The sequence below is a fragment of the Drosophila subpulchrella genome, chromosome 3L (assembly GCF_014743375.2).
Source record: "Drosophila subpulchrella strain 33 F10 #4 breed RU33 chromosome 3L, RU_Dsub_v1.1 Primary Assembly, whole genome shotgun sequence".
Lineage (NCBI taxonomy): Eukaryota > Metazoa > Arthropoda > Insecta > Diptera > Drosophilidae > Drosophila > Drosophila subpulchrella.
Genome location: NC_050612.1, coordinates 22585285 through 22604601, shown reverse-complemented (window position 1 = coordinate 22604601; position 19317 = coordinate 22585285). Strand labels below are relative to the sequence as shown.

The window sequence follows — 19317 nt, the reverse complement described above, 5'->3', positions numbered from 1 at the left end:
GGCTATGCTTCACTTTTATAATTAGGTCTTAGTTTAAGATATGGTTTACCTATTAAACACTTGCTTCTGAGATCTTTTCCCTTAAGAAACATTCATTACATACAAATTACCCGTGTTCAAGTTTGAAAAGAGCCCCTCTTTCGTGCACCTCGAAGCACTTAGCATGAATTTTAATGCTGTGCGAGGCACCGCCGTTTCGGCCTTTCATCAAAATTCAATTGTCTCCGCTTTCGGGGCCCTCGACGCCAGTTCCAGATACCAGAGATCCCAGAGATCCAGCTCAGGCTCCGGCTACAACGGCCCCCGCTAAAACGGACAATCCGCCATGGCCATTGTTGACCCTTTTCGGTCCTTTGTTTTTCGCTCGGCCAGCCAAGCGAGCCAAGTGGACGTTTATCTTTTGCAGTCACTGTGCACTTCTAGTTGGCCAGGCCAAAAGTACAAACTGCAAGTGTATATAAACCATTTTATTTGCGCTCTGGTGCGGCATATGTTTGCATAACATTTCGTGGAGCGTAAAGAGCCCAGCTAGCGGCAGAAAAAGAGCTCCTTGGGACCTTAAAGCGCGGGAATTTACGGGTGGCCCAACATCGCACATGTAGTATAGTCTATATATTTACAGATTTCTTTGCAATTTTTAACATTGTCAAATTCATAAAACCCGTTCTGTGTCACGATACATTTTTTTTTACATTTTTTTGGATACACGCGCTGAAAACAGCAGCCGGCCAAAGCGGCCATGGAAATATGGGTGGTGGTTGCATGTGCATTCACAACCGGGGCGGCTTACACGCAATAAACCGCTTTGACCACCGATCCCTGCTTGGACATCGAGTCCTTGTGCAGCTGGTACTGCAGTTGGTGTGGCGGCAGGACGAGCAGGTCGCGTAGCTTGAGTCCAATCTCCATGACGGCCAGCTCGTTGTGCCCGTTGGCGGTCCAAATTGCTGGCGGAACAGGGAAACGGAGTTAGGAGTTGTCATGGCGGTGCTTAGTGGCTAGTTAAGCTCAGAACACTAAGAAAAATCGGGTAAGGTGGCTTAAAAATAGCATCTTTTAAGATCAATGCTTCTTACCTTAAAATTTAAGAGTTTAATTATTTCCTAATAATGACTAACTAACAATGACTAATACAAAAAAATATATTAGATTTAAAATATGTAAAAGAAATATAGGCATACCACAAACTTAAATTAGAATGTGTAGGCATTTTAAATCAGGAAGACTCTAAGAAAAATATAAAAGAGAATCTATATTTTGGAAACCGATCTTGTATCTCAATTATCTAACAAATCTAAGGAGTAATAAGAAATGTCTATACATTTAAAATCAGAGTGTTAAATAAGAAAGTCTTCAGAAAATATAAAATTTCAAATATCTATAGCATGGTATTAATATTTGCCGTCAGTGATATTTAGCTAAAATTGTACCTAGTGTATTTTTTTCAGTGCTACTCACAAATTTTGTTGCTCTTCCCGCGCAAGTTGATAACAGCGCCGCAGACTTCTTCAGTGTGCTCAAAGGCCTCGCCAATCAGTATGAGTAGCTGTCAGTGGGCAGAAAAGAGGTTGTGCAGTTGCAACAGATGTGACAGTCAACGGACACAAAGCCCTTGGCTACTTACCACATCTAGCCAGAGCTTGTCGAGCTCCAGTTTGGAGCCACGCCCCATATTGATGACCCAGCGGCCGCCGTACTTGTTTGCATCATCCTCCCACATCGGTCTGAAAGAGAAAGAAACATCGAATATAAGTCCTTTGAAAGCTACAGTATTTTCCAGAGATTTTTGTGTTATTGGAAGGATACAATCATTTATCCAAGAATTTATATTTCAATTAGTATGTCCAATTTTAACTCCACTCACTGTATGCCCTTCTTGAACAACGAATAATCGCTGCCCACTCGAATCTCCGACGGTGGCTTGATGTGATTGTACAGGCTCCAAAAGTCCTCGACCATGTCGAAGCTAGTGATCTCGTTCTGCATGTCCTCCCAGGACTTGGTGCGATCGTTCTCCAGATACCAGAGCGTCCAGGTGTTCTCCAGGGGATGTTTCAAGCGCACATCGACGATCCCCTTGAGGGGCTTACGCAGATCCATCTCCGAAAGCGTTTTCAGATCCTGGCTGGAGCTGGAACGGGAATCGGTCAGCGTCTCGGTGCCGCAGTCCATCATCTTGAATTCGTTCTGCTGGGCCGTCAGCATGTTAGAGGTTATTTTCGGTGAATTGTCTAGTATACTGAGTCGAATTTATAACCACTGGACGCTATTGAATTTCAGAGCACTTGGAAAAACGATTTCACACATAGACAAAACACGAGAATGTGTACAAGGGCCTGGCTACGGAACCAGACTGTCTCCCCTTTACAGACAGCAAAGGCACAGGGCTTTTCGGGGGGTATTTACTTGCCTTCGCCTTGAATTACCCAGCCTTGGCCTGGCCCCAATTCATAACTTTCATTGCACGTAAATAATTAGACACTCGTTGTTGGGCCATCTCTTCAAGCACCCAACGCCCTTTAGACCAGTTCCTTGTCCTTCTAATTCAACTCTAAACTTTTTATGCTCTCGTAAGGTTCTATTCAAGCTGCTGCACAGAGGGAAATATCAGCAATAAGTTGGTATTAAAATTAATTCTAAGCCAGTAATGACCACCATTTTTTCAGGCTATTGTAAAATTATCCCTTTGGTCATCATCTTTAAAAATATTTTGTAATCTTTTTTTAAGTGCTATTGACAATTTTAACAGATTGCTATAAATGTTTTGCTTATAAAAATAAATATTTATTTATATCAAATCAGTATTAACCAAGAGTGTTGTTTTGTAGGTAACCTAAAGACTTTTCATATGAACATCAACTTAAAAAATATTTACGATTCTCTTCTGTTGTTAGATGGATACAAAATCTTTAAAAATTTCGATAGATTTTTAAAAAAATTTAAATTGTATCAACGTTTATCACTTTATTAACATATGTGTATTTCATAATTTAATTGGAAACAAAAGGTAATTTTATCGTTATTAATCATATGAAAAGAATTATCAGGCTTTTAATTACCGTCCAAAAAAGGAACTAATTTTTTTCCCTCTGCAGTTCCATGGTCCGGATTCGTTCATGGCCTTCTTGTTGGCCTTGGTGATAAAAATCGAGCGCCTTATGCTTTCGTTCATATAAAGCGTTAATTTTATGACACAGAATGGAAGGACACTTGAGCGACTCCAAGTCCAGAGAGAAATTTACGCACTCACACTTTCGCCTCTGTTGCCTCCATTCTTTTTTTCCTATGATTTTACGACAATTGAAGGGGAGACCAGAGGCGAAAAGTGGTTGGAGGCTGGGGACGAGTCACAGAAGGTGGAATTTTCCGGGCTTTGATGGTGTTGATAATGATGATGTTGTTGCTATTGCCAGTGCCGTCGACTTTTATGTTGCCGGCCATAAAAGTGAAAATATTATGAAGCTTGTTCGAGCTGGAGGAGGAACAATGAAACGGCTACGTAATTGCCGGCAAAGTATCTCGAAAGGCATCTATGAGGCAGCTTTTGACTTCTGCAATTGACATTGCCGCACAACAGTTGCGATAACATGACAACCCAGAATGCTAATAATAGACAAAGCGACAGTATCGAAATTGAGACAAGGACCTCGACTTTAATTTGACAGTTAAATAACAGGATCTATTAAGGACTGTGGAGGTGCAGGTATCCCTGCCGGTTAACAAGAGCACAGAAAGCACTAATGGACAGCAGTTTCAAGAGGAGTCTCGTGTCCAGCGTAATGCCATATATGGTGACCCTGATGCGTACCTTGATTTCCTGGTGGAGCCGGACATCAATCTGTGCTTGAAGAAAATCATTTAAAACTTAATATATTTTATATTTAACACCTACTCACAGTTCTCTCAATTTCCTTATGATAGTTGATCAAGTGAAAAACTGGAACCGAAAGTGCTGGATGATTTGAAGTGTCAGATGAAAAACACTTGAACGCAGACGAATCAACCTCTCAGTGATTATCTGTAATTGTCTTACCAAAACCAGAACTTGCCCACTCTTAAGAACCTGGGACTGCCTTAGTTCATCCCTATCTTTGGAGATTCGTCGAGCGCATCTGTGAAGTTCATTATAGCAGGCAAGAAAGGCAGGAGAAGAAAGCTCAGAAGAACTCCCAATAGAATCAGTAATACAAAACTATTGGCCAGAATGTCATAAGCTTTTTCGGAACGGCTACTAATTCCCAAAACCATGTTTAAGGATCTTAGAAGATTTTGTAAAGTCAAGAAAAGGAGCATGAGGTGTCCCAGACGAAAGATATTCGGATGCCTGGTCATCACTTTCACCTGCTTCAGGACACCAATCATTTGATTCAATAGCTTTACAATCTCCTGACTATCCATAAATCCTTGCACTCGAGCCACCAGGATTACAATACTGCCCGCCAAATATGGCCAAGCACTTTGGAGACTATGAAGCATTTTTCTTATGTTAATGACGAGGAATAATCCCACTAAAGACAGAATTAAGCTGGAGTACAACCGCAGGAATCCGGATTGTCGAAAGCAATGATGCCTCGAGTTGTAGACGAAAGTGGTGACCCCACAGATCTGGGTCACCAGCACGATGAGAAACAGGAAGTGCCGATTGAAGCGGTTGAGCGGATTCACTTCCCTCATCGCTGCTGGCCAAACAATTGATCCGAGACTCGATTTGCCGCCCTTCAAAAGCCAAGAACTGGGGGCGCCTCATTTGAACTATGACCGCACTTTAGCGCTGATGTACGCGCATTAATAAGCGGTCGAAGTTTTGATGGCTTAATCGATATGACGACGTCGGCAACTTGTGTTCCTTCGACCACAGCGCATTCTGCGGTTACCGCTCCGGCGCTCAAAAGTATGCCAGCAGTTCGGTCACGCCAATGAAGGATTATGTAACAAGGACTTTAATTAGGAAAGAACTTGGGGCAAAGTGTGAATTCCAATGGCTGCGGTCAAATTAATATAAGTGGCATCGGCGGCAATTAACACAAATATTTTCATATTAATTGGTAAGTTATTTGTAATATTTTCATTTGACTTTTGTATCCATGAGATTGAAATTGAAACTGAAATTTGTAATGAATTAAATGTGTTACTTAGCCAAATTATTAAGGGAAATGCTTCCAATGTTAGAGCACCACTGTACCGGCTTAAACTCGTCGGATGGGGTGGGTTTTTTTAGATGTCAAGGGCTCACATCTCCAACACAACCAACCATAAATTTTAAAAGTACCTGAAAATGTGAAATGAATGTGTAAAACCCATTCTGATTCCTTTAAACTCCATTGAAAATCTCGAACTTAAAAGCGCAAAACCACATGAAAGTCTTGAAGAAAGCCAACATTTTTAACCTGGCCGGAAAGCACTCTTGCAATATATTATCGTAATTTTACTTCAGTGCAACCAAGCTCCACTTCCATTAACCTCAATAAGTTCTGAGTTATGCTGTGTGTTCTTTAAACAGATTCGAAACGTTCTCCACAGCCGACTGGCATATCTTTCTTTTCTCCTTTGTTTGCCGGTCAATACGGAGGAAAAACAATCTCAATCTCGTTTTACGCTGCCGTGCGGCGAGCACATTTAATTACGCAACATTTACGTTAAAATTTTATTGTCCGCATTACGGGACCGGCACCCGGATCCGGGTCGGAGTTCGAGTCCGGACTTGGACTCAATCCTTCGATCCCTCATCCACTGCCGTGCACTCAACTGTGGTTTCCGTTACACATTTCGCGCCATTGTCCAAAAGTGGGCGCGGTCCGCACCGCCCAGTGCCGACATGCATGAGCTATCTCTCCTGGCAGCCGGCTCATTTTGATTCGCATCTGAAACGAGAACGCATCATTTGGCCTGCCAGCGAGTTGGCCATGTTATTGGCGTATTTTTTAATGCTGCCGACAGGACGGGGGCCAACTGATATAGACAGGAGCTCAAGGATGGAATGACTCTATCAGAGCTGGCGGGAAAAAAAAACAGAGAAATAACATTGAGGTCCAGGGACGGAAAAACAATAAGCCGATGGCCCAGAAACCTGAATCAGAAGTCAGGTGTACTTCGAACAAAATCATATCAAATGGAAGTCAATCTGGAAGTTTACCTCATTCATTCGGAATTCATCCGAAAACAATGTAGGTGTCTCAGAAACTATGTCAATATTTTTGGTACTTCTTTAATAAAAGTACCTAAATATCTTAAGCTTTTGTTATTTAAAATTATCGTTATCTAAAAATGTTTTTGGTACCTATGAAACCTTAAGATACTTCGAAGACTAAATCGTTTCAGCACAAAAATTAAGTTTAAGTTTAATATTAAAATTCCCAAAATGTTGTGTTAATAAGATCTGTATTAAGTTTGACTAAATGAGACGTTCTAGAGTAATAAGATTTATGGCTGAACTTCAGTCGGTTGCCTTTCTCTTGGAAACCAAAGATACATTTGATTTAAACTTAATTTCTCTTTGGAAATATTAAAGTATCTGGCATGGGTGGCATTGGGTGGACTGCGTCGAATCGTCAATTGTCAGTTTGTTGCATTATCAGCGCTTTACGGCTCATTTGCGTTTTGAACATGTGTAAACAAGGCGAGGCAGATGGTCGAGCACCTCCTTTCACCCCGGGCCCCAAACGGTTCGCTTTTCACAGGATACGCCAGTTGATATTGCCACCGGCTACAACAGACAACTCATCATCATCAGCAACAGCAAAATCAATGGCAACGTTTTTAACAGCGGTGATTTATGAAATTTGCAAACAAGCCAACCAACAGTTTCAGCTGCAGTCGCACGTTCGCATTTATTTTGCGCATATTTAATGAGCACAAATATTTTCGCAATATGTAAATTATGAAACATGCACTGCATTCCGTTCCATCCGGAACTTAAAAATATGCCAATGGCGCCTTATTAAGCGCTCATTACTCACGCCGCCATCCCGAAAATTTATGTACATTTAAAGGCTTGCCTTGTCCATATGTCCACCTGTCCAACTGTCCATCTGTCCATCTGTCCATTCGGTGGATGGCCCGATGGCAGCTCTCCCTGTTCCAGTGCCTCAGTATCTTGTCTGTGGTGCCACTTGTCTGCGGTCAGGATGACAGTCCATGAATCGGTCGCCGGATGGCCGCAGTTTTGCGGCAGGAGCTCGGCAAAGATGAGCCATAAATTAGTCGAAAAGGGGGCCGGGATTTGTCCGCCTGAGTGCAGATGCAATCTGCCCGATGCCCCATGATTAACTCTTAAATCTGCTCATGTTTGAAGTGTACTTTAACCAATGAATGGGCCGAGAGATTTGCAGCATCAATCAGGTAATCGATTTCAAATTCAATTTACTGGTGGGAGCAACAATTTTGGCGCAGCGCCACAGCTGCCATTACACTTGGCAAAAGAAAATCATTATATGAACCTCCTCGAAAATCTAATGGGAAGTATATGTCCTCATTTTAAAAAGTACCAATATATTTTACAAGGTTGACTCAATCAAGCAGGTAAATTATTAAAAATTATATGTATCCATTATGTTGTTTATGCTCCTTAAAAAATGAATGTTTAACAGAACGATTTTTGAATCATACAAATTAAACCATTAAAGTAAATAATAATTAACTAAAATTCAAAAGATTTACAGATTGACATATATTTTAATTTTTAAGATGAACAAATTATTTTGTACATTTAACAGATGGTAAGGTGTTCAAAAAATATATATTATATAAATTTGTGAGTTATTTCCTAACCCCAAAAAAAATATTTGAGTTCAGAAGTTGTTGTAAACACTCTAATTTACTCAAGATATTAGAATTTTATATTTCGAAAGTATATTTTTCTAGCGCCTTTTTCAATTAAAAATAAATATTTTTCCTGTTATTTTGAGGTGTGCTTTTAGTCTGTATAGATCCCATCCAGTGGCTCCCCGGAGGCCCAGCTATCCCTATATCCCTACACAAATACGGACTCAGATGCCGCGCCATTGAATTCACATTCACGTTTTGTTTATTTATTTATTGCAGCCATTGCATTGTTATGCACACCAAGGCAGACAAAATAAATACCAGCACACAGAACAATAAATTTAAAATCTAATTACGCGCACCATTTAATATCGGAGCGGAAACGGAAGTGGGAGTGGAAATGGAAACGGAGGAGCCGGAGTTCGGACGTGAGCGCTGTGATGGCGCCAAGTCTCCCTGGCGGATTCGGCCAAAAAGGAAGCCCAGATCGAACAGTTGGCCAAACAAATCCACACAACACATAATAAATAGATAAGCCGCGGCGGCACCAAATCTCCAAGGCAGGCGAAAAACTCCAAAAAAATAACGCAATTAAAATTTTTGATAAGCAAACAGCAGACGCAACTCGAATTAGTTATCTCTCTGGATGTGTTTAAAACCAGCAGCAGAAAAAAAAAGACAAGGAAAAATAATAAAATTGCTTGTGGTTGAGCTTTTGACTTGCGGGCGTTGGTCAGTGTGGGGTTAAGGGCTGGGGGTCCTCGGGTCTCGGAATACAAATGAGTTTTCTTTGTTGGCCTCTTGTGCATGTAATTTACACTGAACAGCAGGGTTGCGGGCGGCGGTGCGGTGGGGCTCGAATAGGGGCATCAACCACATCCGCAACCAAATGGTCAACATTGCTCAACTTGTGAAAAATACATTATGGCTTAAAGTATTTAATTGCACACAATTTTTGGGGTTATTCGAGCCGTTGCTTCGTCCTTGTTCCAAATGGCAAAGTCAAACGGGTGAATACATATAGGCGTGTGGGTTTGTTCAGGGATAAACGAGATTTACCCCACTACTTTTTTCCGGGGATGAATAACTGATTTGGTTAACACAAGAAAAAAAAACAGAGGCTCACCCAAACAAAACGCAATTAAAACTAATAATTAATACGACAACAAGCACACGTTTTTCTCTTCTTTTTTTTCGGAAGCCAGGAGTATGCCCCCGTGGACATTTGTCAAGTGGGTTGACCTTCCCGGGGAGTTGGCCTAATAAAATTATGCTTAATTTATATGCAGGCTGCGTCATTTGACTGATGCCTACTAATGACTTCCTAACAAATTTTAATATCTATGCAAATGAACATAAATTGCTGGTCCTTGGCCTCCTCTTTTGGCCAAATTATGTGAAGCCGGCTTCCCGCTAACTTTGGTTAACCGTTTAGCTGCCTCTGCTGACCCCGCACAAGTAACCAAAAATCCAAAAAGCTTCCCCCCCAATGGAACACAAGTAACAGAGCAGCAAACAACAGCCAGGAGGCCCGGGCAACTGCTCTCTGGCGTTTAATTAAATGACATTATGGCCGCCTCGCCGCGATGTAGGCAGTGAAAAATGCTACAGCGTCCTGGCCACCATTTCCCAGGACCTTTCTCCCCTTTCCCTCATTCGCTCTACAGATTTTCCCCCCAGTTGGCTGGGAAAAATGTGTGCACTGGGAGCTGTATTTCAATTTTTGTGGGGATTGCGTCTAGTTGCTGTCTATTATGGCGAGGTCATTATTACGTTTATAGAAAAAGTTATCCCCGAGATCATCTGGGGAGCGCTTGTTGTGAGTGTGTTGCGAAAAGTGTGTGAATATTTGGCACCTCAGAGGTGTAATGAGACCGGATCTCTTTAAAACCCCTGCCTTATATCCATGTGCCATACCCAACTTAAGCTTAAATTCAGCCCTTTTCTCTGTCTCTCAATCTGGCATAATTGCTGCATTTCTCATGCAGATGGCACACATTTCATATTCTCTAGACTCCCTTTTTCTCCAACTGAATTTGCATTGCAAATAATCATTTTTAAGTTGCTAATGATGGCAAAACAGGCCCGGCAAACCGGCAGGAGAAATTAAATCATTAGTTATGCGTTGCACAGAATTAATGCGCTTGTAAAACGGATCCAAAGAACTTTTAATTGTAACTTTATTCTAGTTTTTAGCATCGGCATAGGAATGGGATATGCAGATGGGGCCGAGACAGTCCATGTTTGATATCAGAAATGCATTTGCCGATTGACTTTTGCCCAACTTGCAGGGGCTGGGCTGCATTAGCAAAGTTTTTGCATTTGAGAGTTGCAGGACGGCGATCGACGGGATGGGGAATAACTTCAAAATGAAATCAAGACGAGCCAGTCAAAACTTAAATTGCAGCAAAAGGAAAGTTAAGTTGGGATGGGATGGTATGGGGCAATTCGTGATAGGGAACATGGACAGGGGATACTGGGATACGATGGGAATGGCAATGGGAATGGGCACTTGGCAGCTGCTGGCTTTGTAAATCTCTTGGCAATTTGTTGCAGCTGGCCGGCTAAATTGATGCCAAATTGAATGTGTCAATTTCCATTCGATGTCATGCATTTAAATGTTTTATTTTTATTTGCCCAAACGGGCAGCTGTTGTCACTGAAACTGCACAAAAAAAGGGCGCAGAAAAACACGAGGCCATTGTTGGGGTAAAGCAAATAAAAATTGTAATTAATCCCATATGTTACGGCATTGAACTTCTCCTCAAAAATATCATTAGCGAGTTTTTTTAAATTTACAGAAACTTATCAGTTACAAATGATTATTATAATTCACAAAATTTCTTTAAATAATATGTTATAACTTGGAAATATTTAACAAATTAACTTAATGAAAATTATTTTCGGGAACCACCCTCCATTAATGTAGAATTCCATCTGTTGCCGCTGTATTATGGTGCTCATTGTGTATATTTGTATTTATATTTATTTAAATTAAAACCCTCTCAATTTAACTTTTGCTGCTTTATTTGAATAGTAATTAATAATTCAAATGCTATGGAGCATATTTAATATGCGCACTGCAATTCGCTGTAATGCCAAGTGAATGCCTGAAATTATAATATTTATTTAATGAATGCCATAAACATCTCGTAATAATTGCACATTTTTCCCTAACGAGCGCCCTCCACGTCGATTCCTCCTCGGCGTCCACGCGGCGTATGCGCAACGCTCGGCAAGTCCTTCCTGTTGGCCAAAGGATCAGCGTAGTTCCAGCGCTTTTCAGCTGAATAGCTGTATATTTTTATAATGCTCACACACATGCGCCATTTTGCGGCTTAAATTCGGAAAACAAACAGAAATTTTTGGCTCAGCATAAGCGGCTTACAATGTTAACTCCCACAAACAGACAAACACACACACGGAGCCACCGCCTGTAGTTTGTTGGCAACTTATTTGCAGTTGGTTACCTGCAGTTTAACACAAATGTTTGAATAGCATGGCAAACTTTTCCCCCTATCTTCACCGATGCCAGAACGAAAATTCCCAGCGATTATATACAAGGAATATTGGCTATGGAAGCCATTTGGTATATCGTCGTCGGTGGTCGTCGGTCAAAGAAATAACTCTGGCCAACTAATTACAAACACTGGGCCCAGGAAATTGCTTCGAAATTACAATTAAGTTGGCCAGCCCCAAAAACAGCAGCGGCAGCAAAAGGTAGAGCAGCTCAATAACCATTGTGGGTCAAAACTTTGGCCACTCCATTGCCTGGGATTTTCCCTTTCGGCCCGCCCAACTCCTACCTTTTTCTGGCCCGTGTTAATTATGCATGCAAAGCTGCTTGTAGATGCCTCTATCTATATCTTTATACCCCTAGTTTAAGGCTTCGGTTGTTCCATTGCGGCCTTGTGGCCACAAATCAAACTTGGCCACGCCCCCTCTATAGAAATAGAGGATGCCCCGCAGCCTCCGCCTTCACCGCGTTAAATAAATTTTCGATTATCGCGCACATTAAAGCAATAAAAATGTAATAAATTTTCAATCTGCACCTTGGCCCTCGAGTGGCAGGACGAAGATTTTTATCGACTTTCGTAAATCGATGATAAAATTAAATGAACTTTGCCGCTGTCTGCGATTGACAATGGCAACTTGCGCCGCGGGCACTGTTTAGTTTTGAGATGGCGATATGGCGAAAGGCAATACGGCTGCAATATCACGCATACGCACTGTGAACACGGCGCAAAATGCCTTCTATTGTCTTTTGGCGGCTCGTTTTCATTTCCCGAAGGCGGAGCTTCCTTTGTTTAGTCCTGTTTGCCACAAAAGGAAGAGTGAAGGCAACTTCAATATCAATTTTCATACTCGATTACCTTTCTTGGTGGTGGCCTATTGCTAAGAGTCCTGCGCTCTGTTATTGTAACTGTAAGCTCGGCGATTTTTCCTGCTTTTTCCAGGAACCGTAAGCGGAGCACCTGCAGCTCCACTCTCAATAAAGTTCTGAACTGTGGAAAGGCAAACATTTTATTAAAAAACTTTTGTTTCACTCCGCTAGCGGGAGTGGCAAGGACCTTGAGGCCTTGGCAAAAGTTTACACATAGAAATATGATTTTACATTTGCTTTTAATTTTAACTCTTGCAATCATTTTTCGGCCTGGCCACCTTTGCGAAAAATATTATAATAAAAATAACTTTTGCTTTTGCTTGTGCTTTCTCCTTTCTGGCCAAACAAAAGCCATAAATGTCGGACGGGCCGCGTAATTGATTGCAACTCGGCAAAGGCAAAAACAGAATTTAATAAAAACTTCGGCGGGACTACATGCGGCGTGAGAAATTCTCTAGTCAACGCAGAGCAATATATTTATTTGGGTTGGAGTTGGAAAAAAAAACGGAAATCAGCTAGTCAAGTCTCACAGGGATTTGCTCGGATGAATATTTCACCCCTTGGCGTGAAACATTCAAATGCTAATGAGCTTTTAATTGCTCACTTCAGCTTCTTCGGTGCTAAATGTGTGTGTGTTATATAGTACACAACGGGCAAAGTTGCGTATGAGTAATCTGCAAAGTGTTAGGCGAGAATTAATGAACCTCTTGAGTGTGTTTTAAAAGGCGCGCAAAGATAAATCATGCACATCCATCTAAAGCCCTTCATGATGTTAATTACCGAACCCTGTCACACGCCAGGGGAAAAACCCGGAAAGAGCCGCTCGTAAGCGGGCAGAAGGCAAATATATACACAACAATTGCAATTTCCATTGCAGCAACTTGATAAAAAGTTTCCGAAGAAAACTATTTGCATGGAAACTCTCGGCCAAACTAAACTCAAACAGACTCGAAACAAAAACTTCCGAGCCGCTCGAACCCGAACGGGTTGGAGATCCGGTGTGCGTGTGCGTGGCCAGATAAAAGTTTTAATTAAATAATTAACAGGAATTGTATATGCATCTATATCGCCCACTTGTTGCCCGGAATAGAGAAACTGGCTCAGATAGCCGTTGGCCGTAAATAAATACCCACACATTGTGTGGCAAAGGTAGCAAACAATAAGATAAAATGCACAGATAGAAGCTGTTCGGAATGATTATGGCTTAATTAGTTATTACAGAGATGGAAATTGAAAAGGGTGTGCACATTGTTAAGCCTTGATTAGTTTTGCCAAAACATTTCAATTTGGCTTAACTATGAGGGATTACTAACAATGCAGGCAGGCTCTTTGGGAGTTCCTTCCAGACAATAAGATATTCGGCATTGTTAGGTGTCGAGTGAGTCAATATTATATGGTTCATTAGCAAAACCTATAATCCTTTTGTATGCACAGCTAGATAAGGTAATTTAAAAGGACATAAGCACATCAGTTTTGTATAACTTAGTGAGTAATACTTACTCTAAGTTCCAACATGTTTTGTTAAACAATTTTTAAAAGAAAGGTTTAGAGTTTTGAAATCATTTTGAAGGTCATTTCAGGTGTCCATAAGTATGCAGAGAATAAATGATAATCGATTTTCTCAAAAAGCTCTGTTTTTTAAATAGTGTTGCATACTTTTAGACACCTCAAGTAACATTTGTGGGGATTCCCGCAAAATATAGCCTAGTAAAAAATATTGTTGGTAATGTTCCTAATCATTTTAAACAAACTCTCAACCAAATTTGTTCAGCTAGTTTGGCTAGTAAAAGGACATCCATGTGCTTTATAATGGTATTAACCTCTGATGAGCAGCATGTAGATGGGATTCCGCAATTTACGCTGCATAGTTCGGAACTATCGACCGCCACTGAGCCCGGCCATCGTCATCAGCATTATCGTTATCATCATCATTCCAGGGATGCATCATCTGGATGCATTCCTCAACTGCATTTGCAGCTGTGGGCACGATGCATTTCGGCGGTTGTCGTTGAATTTGCGGTCCGTTGATATGCGTAATAACGCAATAAATACAAATTAAACATGCTTGAGTGCAATTATGCAAATTAATGGAGTTTATAGGGCGCGACACCAATCGCCCAACGCGCATATACATATGTGCCAGTATATGGTACAGTGAATATATGCAGAGGATGGCCCCCGAAACGGATTACGGACCGATTGCCGGGCACTAATCTCTTGTAATGAACACAAATATGTAGAACAGGGCGATAATCGCTCTTGTACATTTAACAATAAAGTGCTTACCAGTGTAACCCCTGACATCCTGACACGGGCCCACTAATCGCAGATACAATTTCCGTCTGCCATCGCAACTGTCACGTTATATTTAACGTTTATCTGCGAAACAATTTCGATTTAGCCGCCGCGGCGACTAAACAAATACTCAGGCCCATCTCAAGTTTTATGTCCGTGTCCTGCGTCAGCGGCAGCTGTTCTTGGTCCTTGGACCTTGCTCCTGGCACCTCGGTCCTTGGAAAAGAGGCTATTTCTTCTTAAATTTCTATAATTGCTTGTGATTTGTTGGCCACGAACGTGCCGGGCAACTGCAATTTGTTCGCACAAACACACACACTTTGTACTACTATATTTCCGCTCACATTTGTCTTCCCCTATAGATTTTGCCATATATTTTTATTTGTCTCACGCTTTCAATAATTGCCAGTATTACACGTGGCCCTAATAAATTAGTCTTGCTTTTGCCGCCTGGGCTTACGACTAAACCGGGTGAAAACTGGGGACAAACTTCTCAATAGCTTTTGGACCATTTCAGTATGTCCCGCTTGATTTGGCCCAGAATTTCTCATTTTAATTGCCATTTTTACAGATATTTGCATAAAGCATTTACCATGAGTCCCGCCAGCTGCGTCACTCTCGAACCGCGATGCCCAAAAATTATGCAATACCCAAATTCAAAATGATTCCACATCAATATGCAGGCCGATGCACATTTAAAATTTCTGGGCCCCCTTCTCTGCCGCCAAACGAAACAAAAATCAAATGAAAATGATGCGGAAATGGCCATATATAATGACTAAAATTCTGGTTTCCAATCTCACTCGTCCGGATATTGAACGGATTTTAGCTGCATATGTGACGGCGTGGAATGATTGAAGCCATTGTCAAAACATCACACAATGCACACGGACTATTTGTTAGGGATTTTGATGGAAGCCCAAGCAAATTGACTTTGGCTTTATCTATAGATACATATAGATCCGATATTATCGCCTGGTATTGTTAGTTATTTACCAGTAAAGTTTATGCCTCAATTTGGCTAAATAGAACCATTCAGTTCGATTACTTATTCAGCTTCGGCCAGATAACAATTGTATTTGTAGCTTTTCAAGGGCTCTTCAGACAATGGCGGAATTTAAGAGGTTGCACGCTTAATGGCACATTAACTCATCAAAGCAACCGCAGTTTTCCCCCCGGGTTTTCATCCTGCCCCCTGAATTTCCACCACCCACAGTGGGTACTTCACACTTAGCCCCGATTCATACAACATTTTAACAGCTGTCAGTTTTATGGCGCGTGACTTTTACGACAGTCGAAGGTGAATGGGGGGGTCTGGTAAAAACATAGTCAGCTGCCGGCGAATTTCAGAAATCGGTTTTAATTGCCAACTAAAACAAAATAGCTGGAATAGCAATAACAATCAGCAGTACCACTGGCAGTACACCAAAAAGTGTGCTGAATTTTTGGCAACAAACACCCATAAAACTCAAATAGTGGGTAAGCGTAAAAATAGTTTTATTTTAATGTGTTTCTCTCGCGTGTTATTGATGTCGGCGCATAAATGTTTGAGTCCCGTTGAATTTTATTACATTTTACCTACCAGCTAACAGCGAAACAAAACTCATTTTGATATGCAACTCGAAGCGAGTTGATTGGTTTTTGTGTGACAAAATTTACCCCCGGAAATGCGTGAAGCGATTTTCGGAAAATGTTGCCTGCCATTCGCCGGCAAGTTCTTTGGCAAAGTTTTTAAATGCATTTGCCTTGCATTTATTTTGCAATCAGGCGACCTCTGGCCCCTCACCCCGCCAACATGCGAGAATAATAAAAGTTTCTTAGCAATTTTCCAGTGCGAGGCGTAAGAACAAAAAGGGATTTTACACCCTTAACTGCGGTGCGGGCATGTTGGTTAACTTAATGAGTTTGTGATGATGGGTGCTCACGAACCATTAGGGACCCTTGAAAATCGAAACAAAAATCACACAAGTCAGTTAAGAGTTATCAATTAAATAATTTATGAATTCTTGCAACTTTGTTGGTTGAAAGTTGCATAGAGTAGAGTATGTTGGTTTTCCGCTGCTTATGCTTTTGCTACATAGAACGGCATGTTCTTCGGGCTGTTACCCGCACTTTTCTCCGGCGCACAAACTTTAATATTATTATCAATTTTCGCACAAGCTGCAGAAAATTGCATGCAATTTCCACGGCGGCGCCAAATCCGCTTTTCCCGCTTTTCCCCGACTTGCGAGAGGCAACAAAAGGTGCAAAATATCGCAACACATTTGGTGGACGGCATAAGTTATGGCCCCGACCGCAGGTAATTAAATACCAGGCAGCATGTAGTCGGCAAATGGAAATGGAGAGAGGTCCTTGGTGTTTGGTTTTTGGGTTTTCGGGTTTCGGGTTTGGTCTTTGGCCCTTGGCGCTTTCAAATTTCGCTTAGCTTTCGTTTAACTGCCGTTGAATTGCATCCTGTGTTAATGAGCGACTAGATGTTGTTGCTTGGCTGCGGTTAACATGCGCCTTGTAATTACGATTTCATGAAACACCGCCATTAATTCAACTAAGAAGTTTCGCGTACAGGTAGGTTTTGGGCACTGCGAGTAAAGGTCACAGGTTAAGTAAGCATAATTCACTTACTTCTTGTGATTTGAGGAATGCAAATTATAAATTATCTTAAATCATTTTTAAAATTTGTTAAAACAAATTTGCATATGTTGTGATTTTGCTGCTATTATAATATAAATAAATGTAGTACATATTTCCAGAATTTTCATATACAAAGCAAGAAAACAAATTTTTATTTTTTTATGATTTATGGTGGACAACGGAATTTTAAAGAATATCAATTAAAAATCATTTAACAGTTCGGTTGTATATTTAATACATTTAATCATGATATTAAAAAACACTATCACTTAAAATAACAAAGATTATAGATGTGATTGAATATAAATTATATCTCATTTAATAATTCTGGTATGAAAAATAAAACTGATTACTCTGTTAGGCAGTTCATTACCTATTTCTTTAAAAAAGAAAATATAAATATGTTGAGATTTAAGAGGAAAATTAATTTAAATTATACGAATTCAATTAGATAAAAGCTTGATATTGCCATAAGCATTCAATATAAAACAATAAAATAAATATCACAATGCCAGCCATTTAAAGTTTTTCCCATGAACAACTCTTGTTTATTGCTTAGCATTTTGTCAATTTTTATTTCCAATACATTTGGCTTTAGTTGAATGCCATGGCCTGACAGAAAATAAACTGCAACCAAGGAATGCCAATGCCCTGCCCATAATCAACTGCAGAAGATGAAGTGAGGCGGGGGTCAATCGAATGAAATTCGAACCTTGTTGCGCACTAAATTTTCAAGTGTCAAACTAATGGCCTAAGAAATACTTTATAGCTAAAATTTTAAACAATATAGAGAGCCGTGTAGAACGCATTTCCAAAGGCGCAATTCAATAAAATATCCATTGTCCTGGTGCTCAGCTGTAGGATGTATCTGTGTCTTTTGTGCTAGTCCTAAATGTGAATCAGTATTTGTATCTGTATCTGTATCTATGGATGTATCCGCATATCTGTATGTGCACGCATCATTCATCCGGCGGCCATATTGAGGCAACATATCCGGCGACAGGATGCCAAGACAAGAAAATTTCATGCTATGCTTTGTACGTTTCCGCCCCACCCTCTCCCCCTGCCTTAACCCTCTGATGCCCACCATGCCGATTTCGACCCGGCTGCCCTCGCAGGATTCTTGTTGTTGACTGCCAGTGCTTATATTTTATTTCATGCCAACAGCACTGTTTAATTACACACAAAAGACAACACACACACACACATGGAGAAGGAGAAAGGGATGTGCATGTTAGCCTGGCACACGGACACACATCCTTCTGTCCCTGCTGCCAGAGTGGTGGTGAGTGTGCAGATGTATCTGTGGCCGTATCCGTATCTGTGTGCATCAGGTAATAGCTGCCCTTGCTCGCATGCAATTTATATTTTCTGCTCTTGCTGTCGCTTCTCTTGAGCCTGCATTCAGCACAGGTCCTGGCCAATGTCCTGGGACACCCCTTCTTCACCCCTTCTTCACCCCTTCCTCATCCCTTCTTCACCCCTTCCTTACCGCTTCCACACCCCTTCCTCACCCACTTCCATTGCAATTAAGTTCGACTGGAAAACAAAAGGCATGTTGTTTGATATCAAGTTGCTTTCTTCTGCCTTCCTCCTTTGGCCAAACTAATTTCTCAATTGTTATTTTTATGGGAAACAATTTCACAGCATTACAGAAGCAAATAATTGCGATTCGCGGGATAATAACTGATTAAGGGTTTTTGTCATAATAAATTGGATTTCTTTGCGATGAAAGGCATAAAGAGCATAAAGAGTTCAGCGATTGACAGCGCTCACTAATTGATATTTGGCGGGGACATTGAACTCTGAGAGCCTTTCGCACACACATTAATAATAATGGGCCATATTAATGGCGTTTTAATACTCTTTTTTTTTTTGCTGTGTGGCCAAAGCTGTCCGTGGGAATCCATTGAAATTATTTATCCGATTCTTAACAATTGCATCATAAATTTTATTAAAGAAAGAACTCTTTGCTGTACTATTTATCATCTGGTAATTGATAATGCCAGCGCCTAGGACTATGCCGCCATGTTGATTAATTATCGCAATGACAACGGCAAGAGCAAGAACAACAACAGCACGGCACAATGCAAAGTTATCGCTGCAAAAATATTTTTCAAAATTTCAACGCCGAGCATGATTTATGTTGAATCCTTGGCCTGAAATGGGGTAGAAATCTGGCCAGCAGGATGGGTTTGGATGGGCAAAAGCATTGAAAGGTCTTGCCGCAGTTTTTGCTCTTTGATT

At 40.9% G+C, this 19317-nt stretch overlaps 2 protein-coding genes across 2 annotated transcripts; both read right to left on the bottom strand.

Moving 5' to 3' along the window:
• Positions 1-597: 597 nt before the first annotated feature.
• Positions 598-2362, bottom strand: LOC119553931 (eukaryotic translation initiation factor 4E1). The gene is made up of 4 exons (XM_037864620.1): positions 1865-2362; positions 1625-1724; positions 1459-1546; positions 598-947 (listed from the first exon to the last, which is right to left on the bottom strand). Exons 1-4 carry the CDS (start codon positions 2203-2205, stop codon positions 787-789), a joined length of 690 nt encoding a protein of 229 aa, XP_037720548.1. The 5' UTR covers positions 2206-2362; the 3' UTR covers positions 598-786.
• Positions 2363-3674: 1312 nt separating this feature from the next.
• Positions 3675-5009, bottom strand: LOC119554457 (uncharacterized protein CG32395). The gene is given in 4 exon segments (XM_037865369.1): positions 3675-3838; positions 3897-3940; positions 3943-4146; positions 4149-5009. Coding segments are annotated over 4 exon segments (930 nt in total). The 5' UTR covers positions 4675-5009; the 3' UTR covers positions 3675-3682.
• Positions 5010-19317: the final 14308 nt, after the last annotated feature.

What these genes read in the sequence shown, in the direction of transcription:
- LOC119553931 (XM_037864620.1), bottom strand. Translation starts at nt 2,205, where the DNA reads ATGCTGACGGCCCAGCAGAACGAATTCAAGATGATGGACTGCGGCACC. An exon ending in TTGTTCAAGAAGGGCATACA is followed by an intron (nt 1,725 to 1,864) that starts GTGAGTGGAGTT and finishes TTTCTCTTTCAG; the next exon opens with ACCGATGTGGGAGGATGATG. An exon ending in ACAAGCTCTGGCTAGATGTG is followed by an intron (nt 1,547 to 1,624) that starts GTAAGTAGCCAA and finishes GCCCACTGACAG; the next exon opens with CTACTCATACTGATTGGCGA.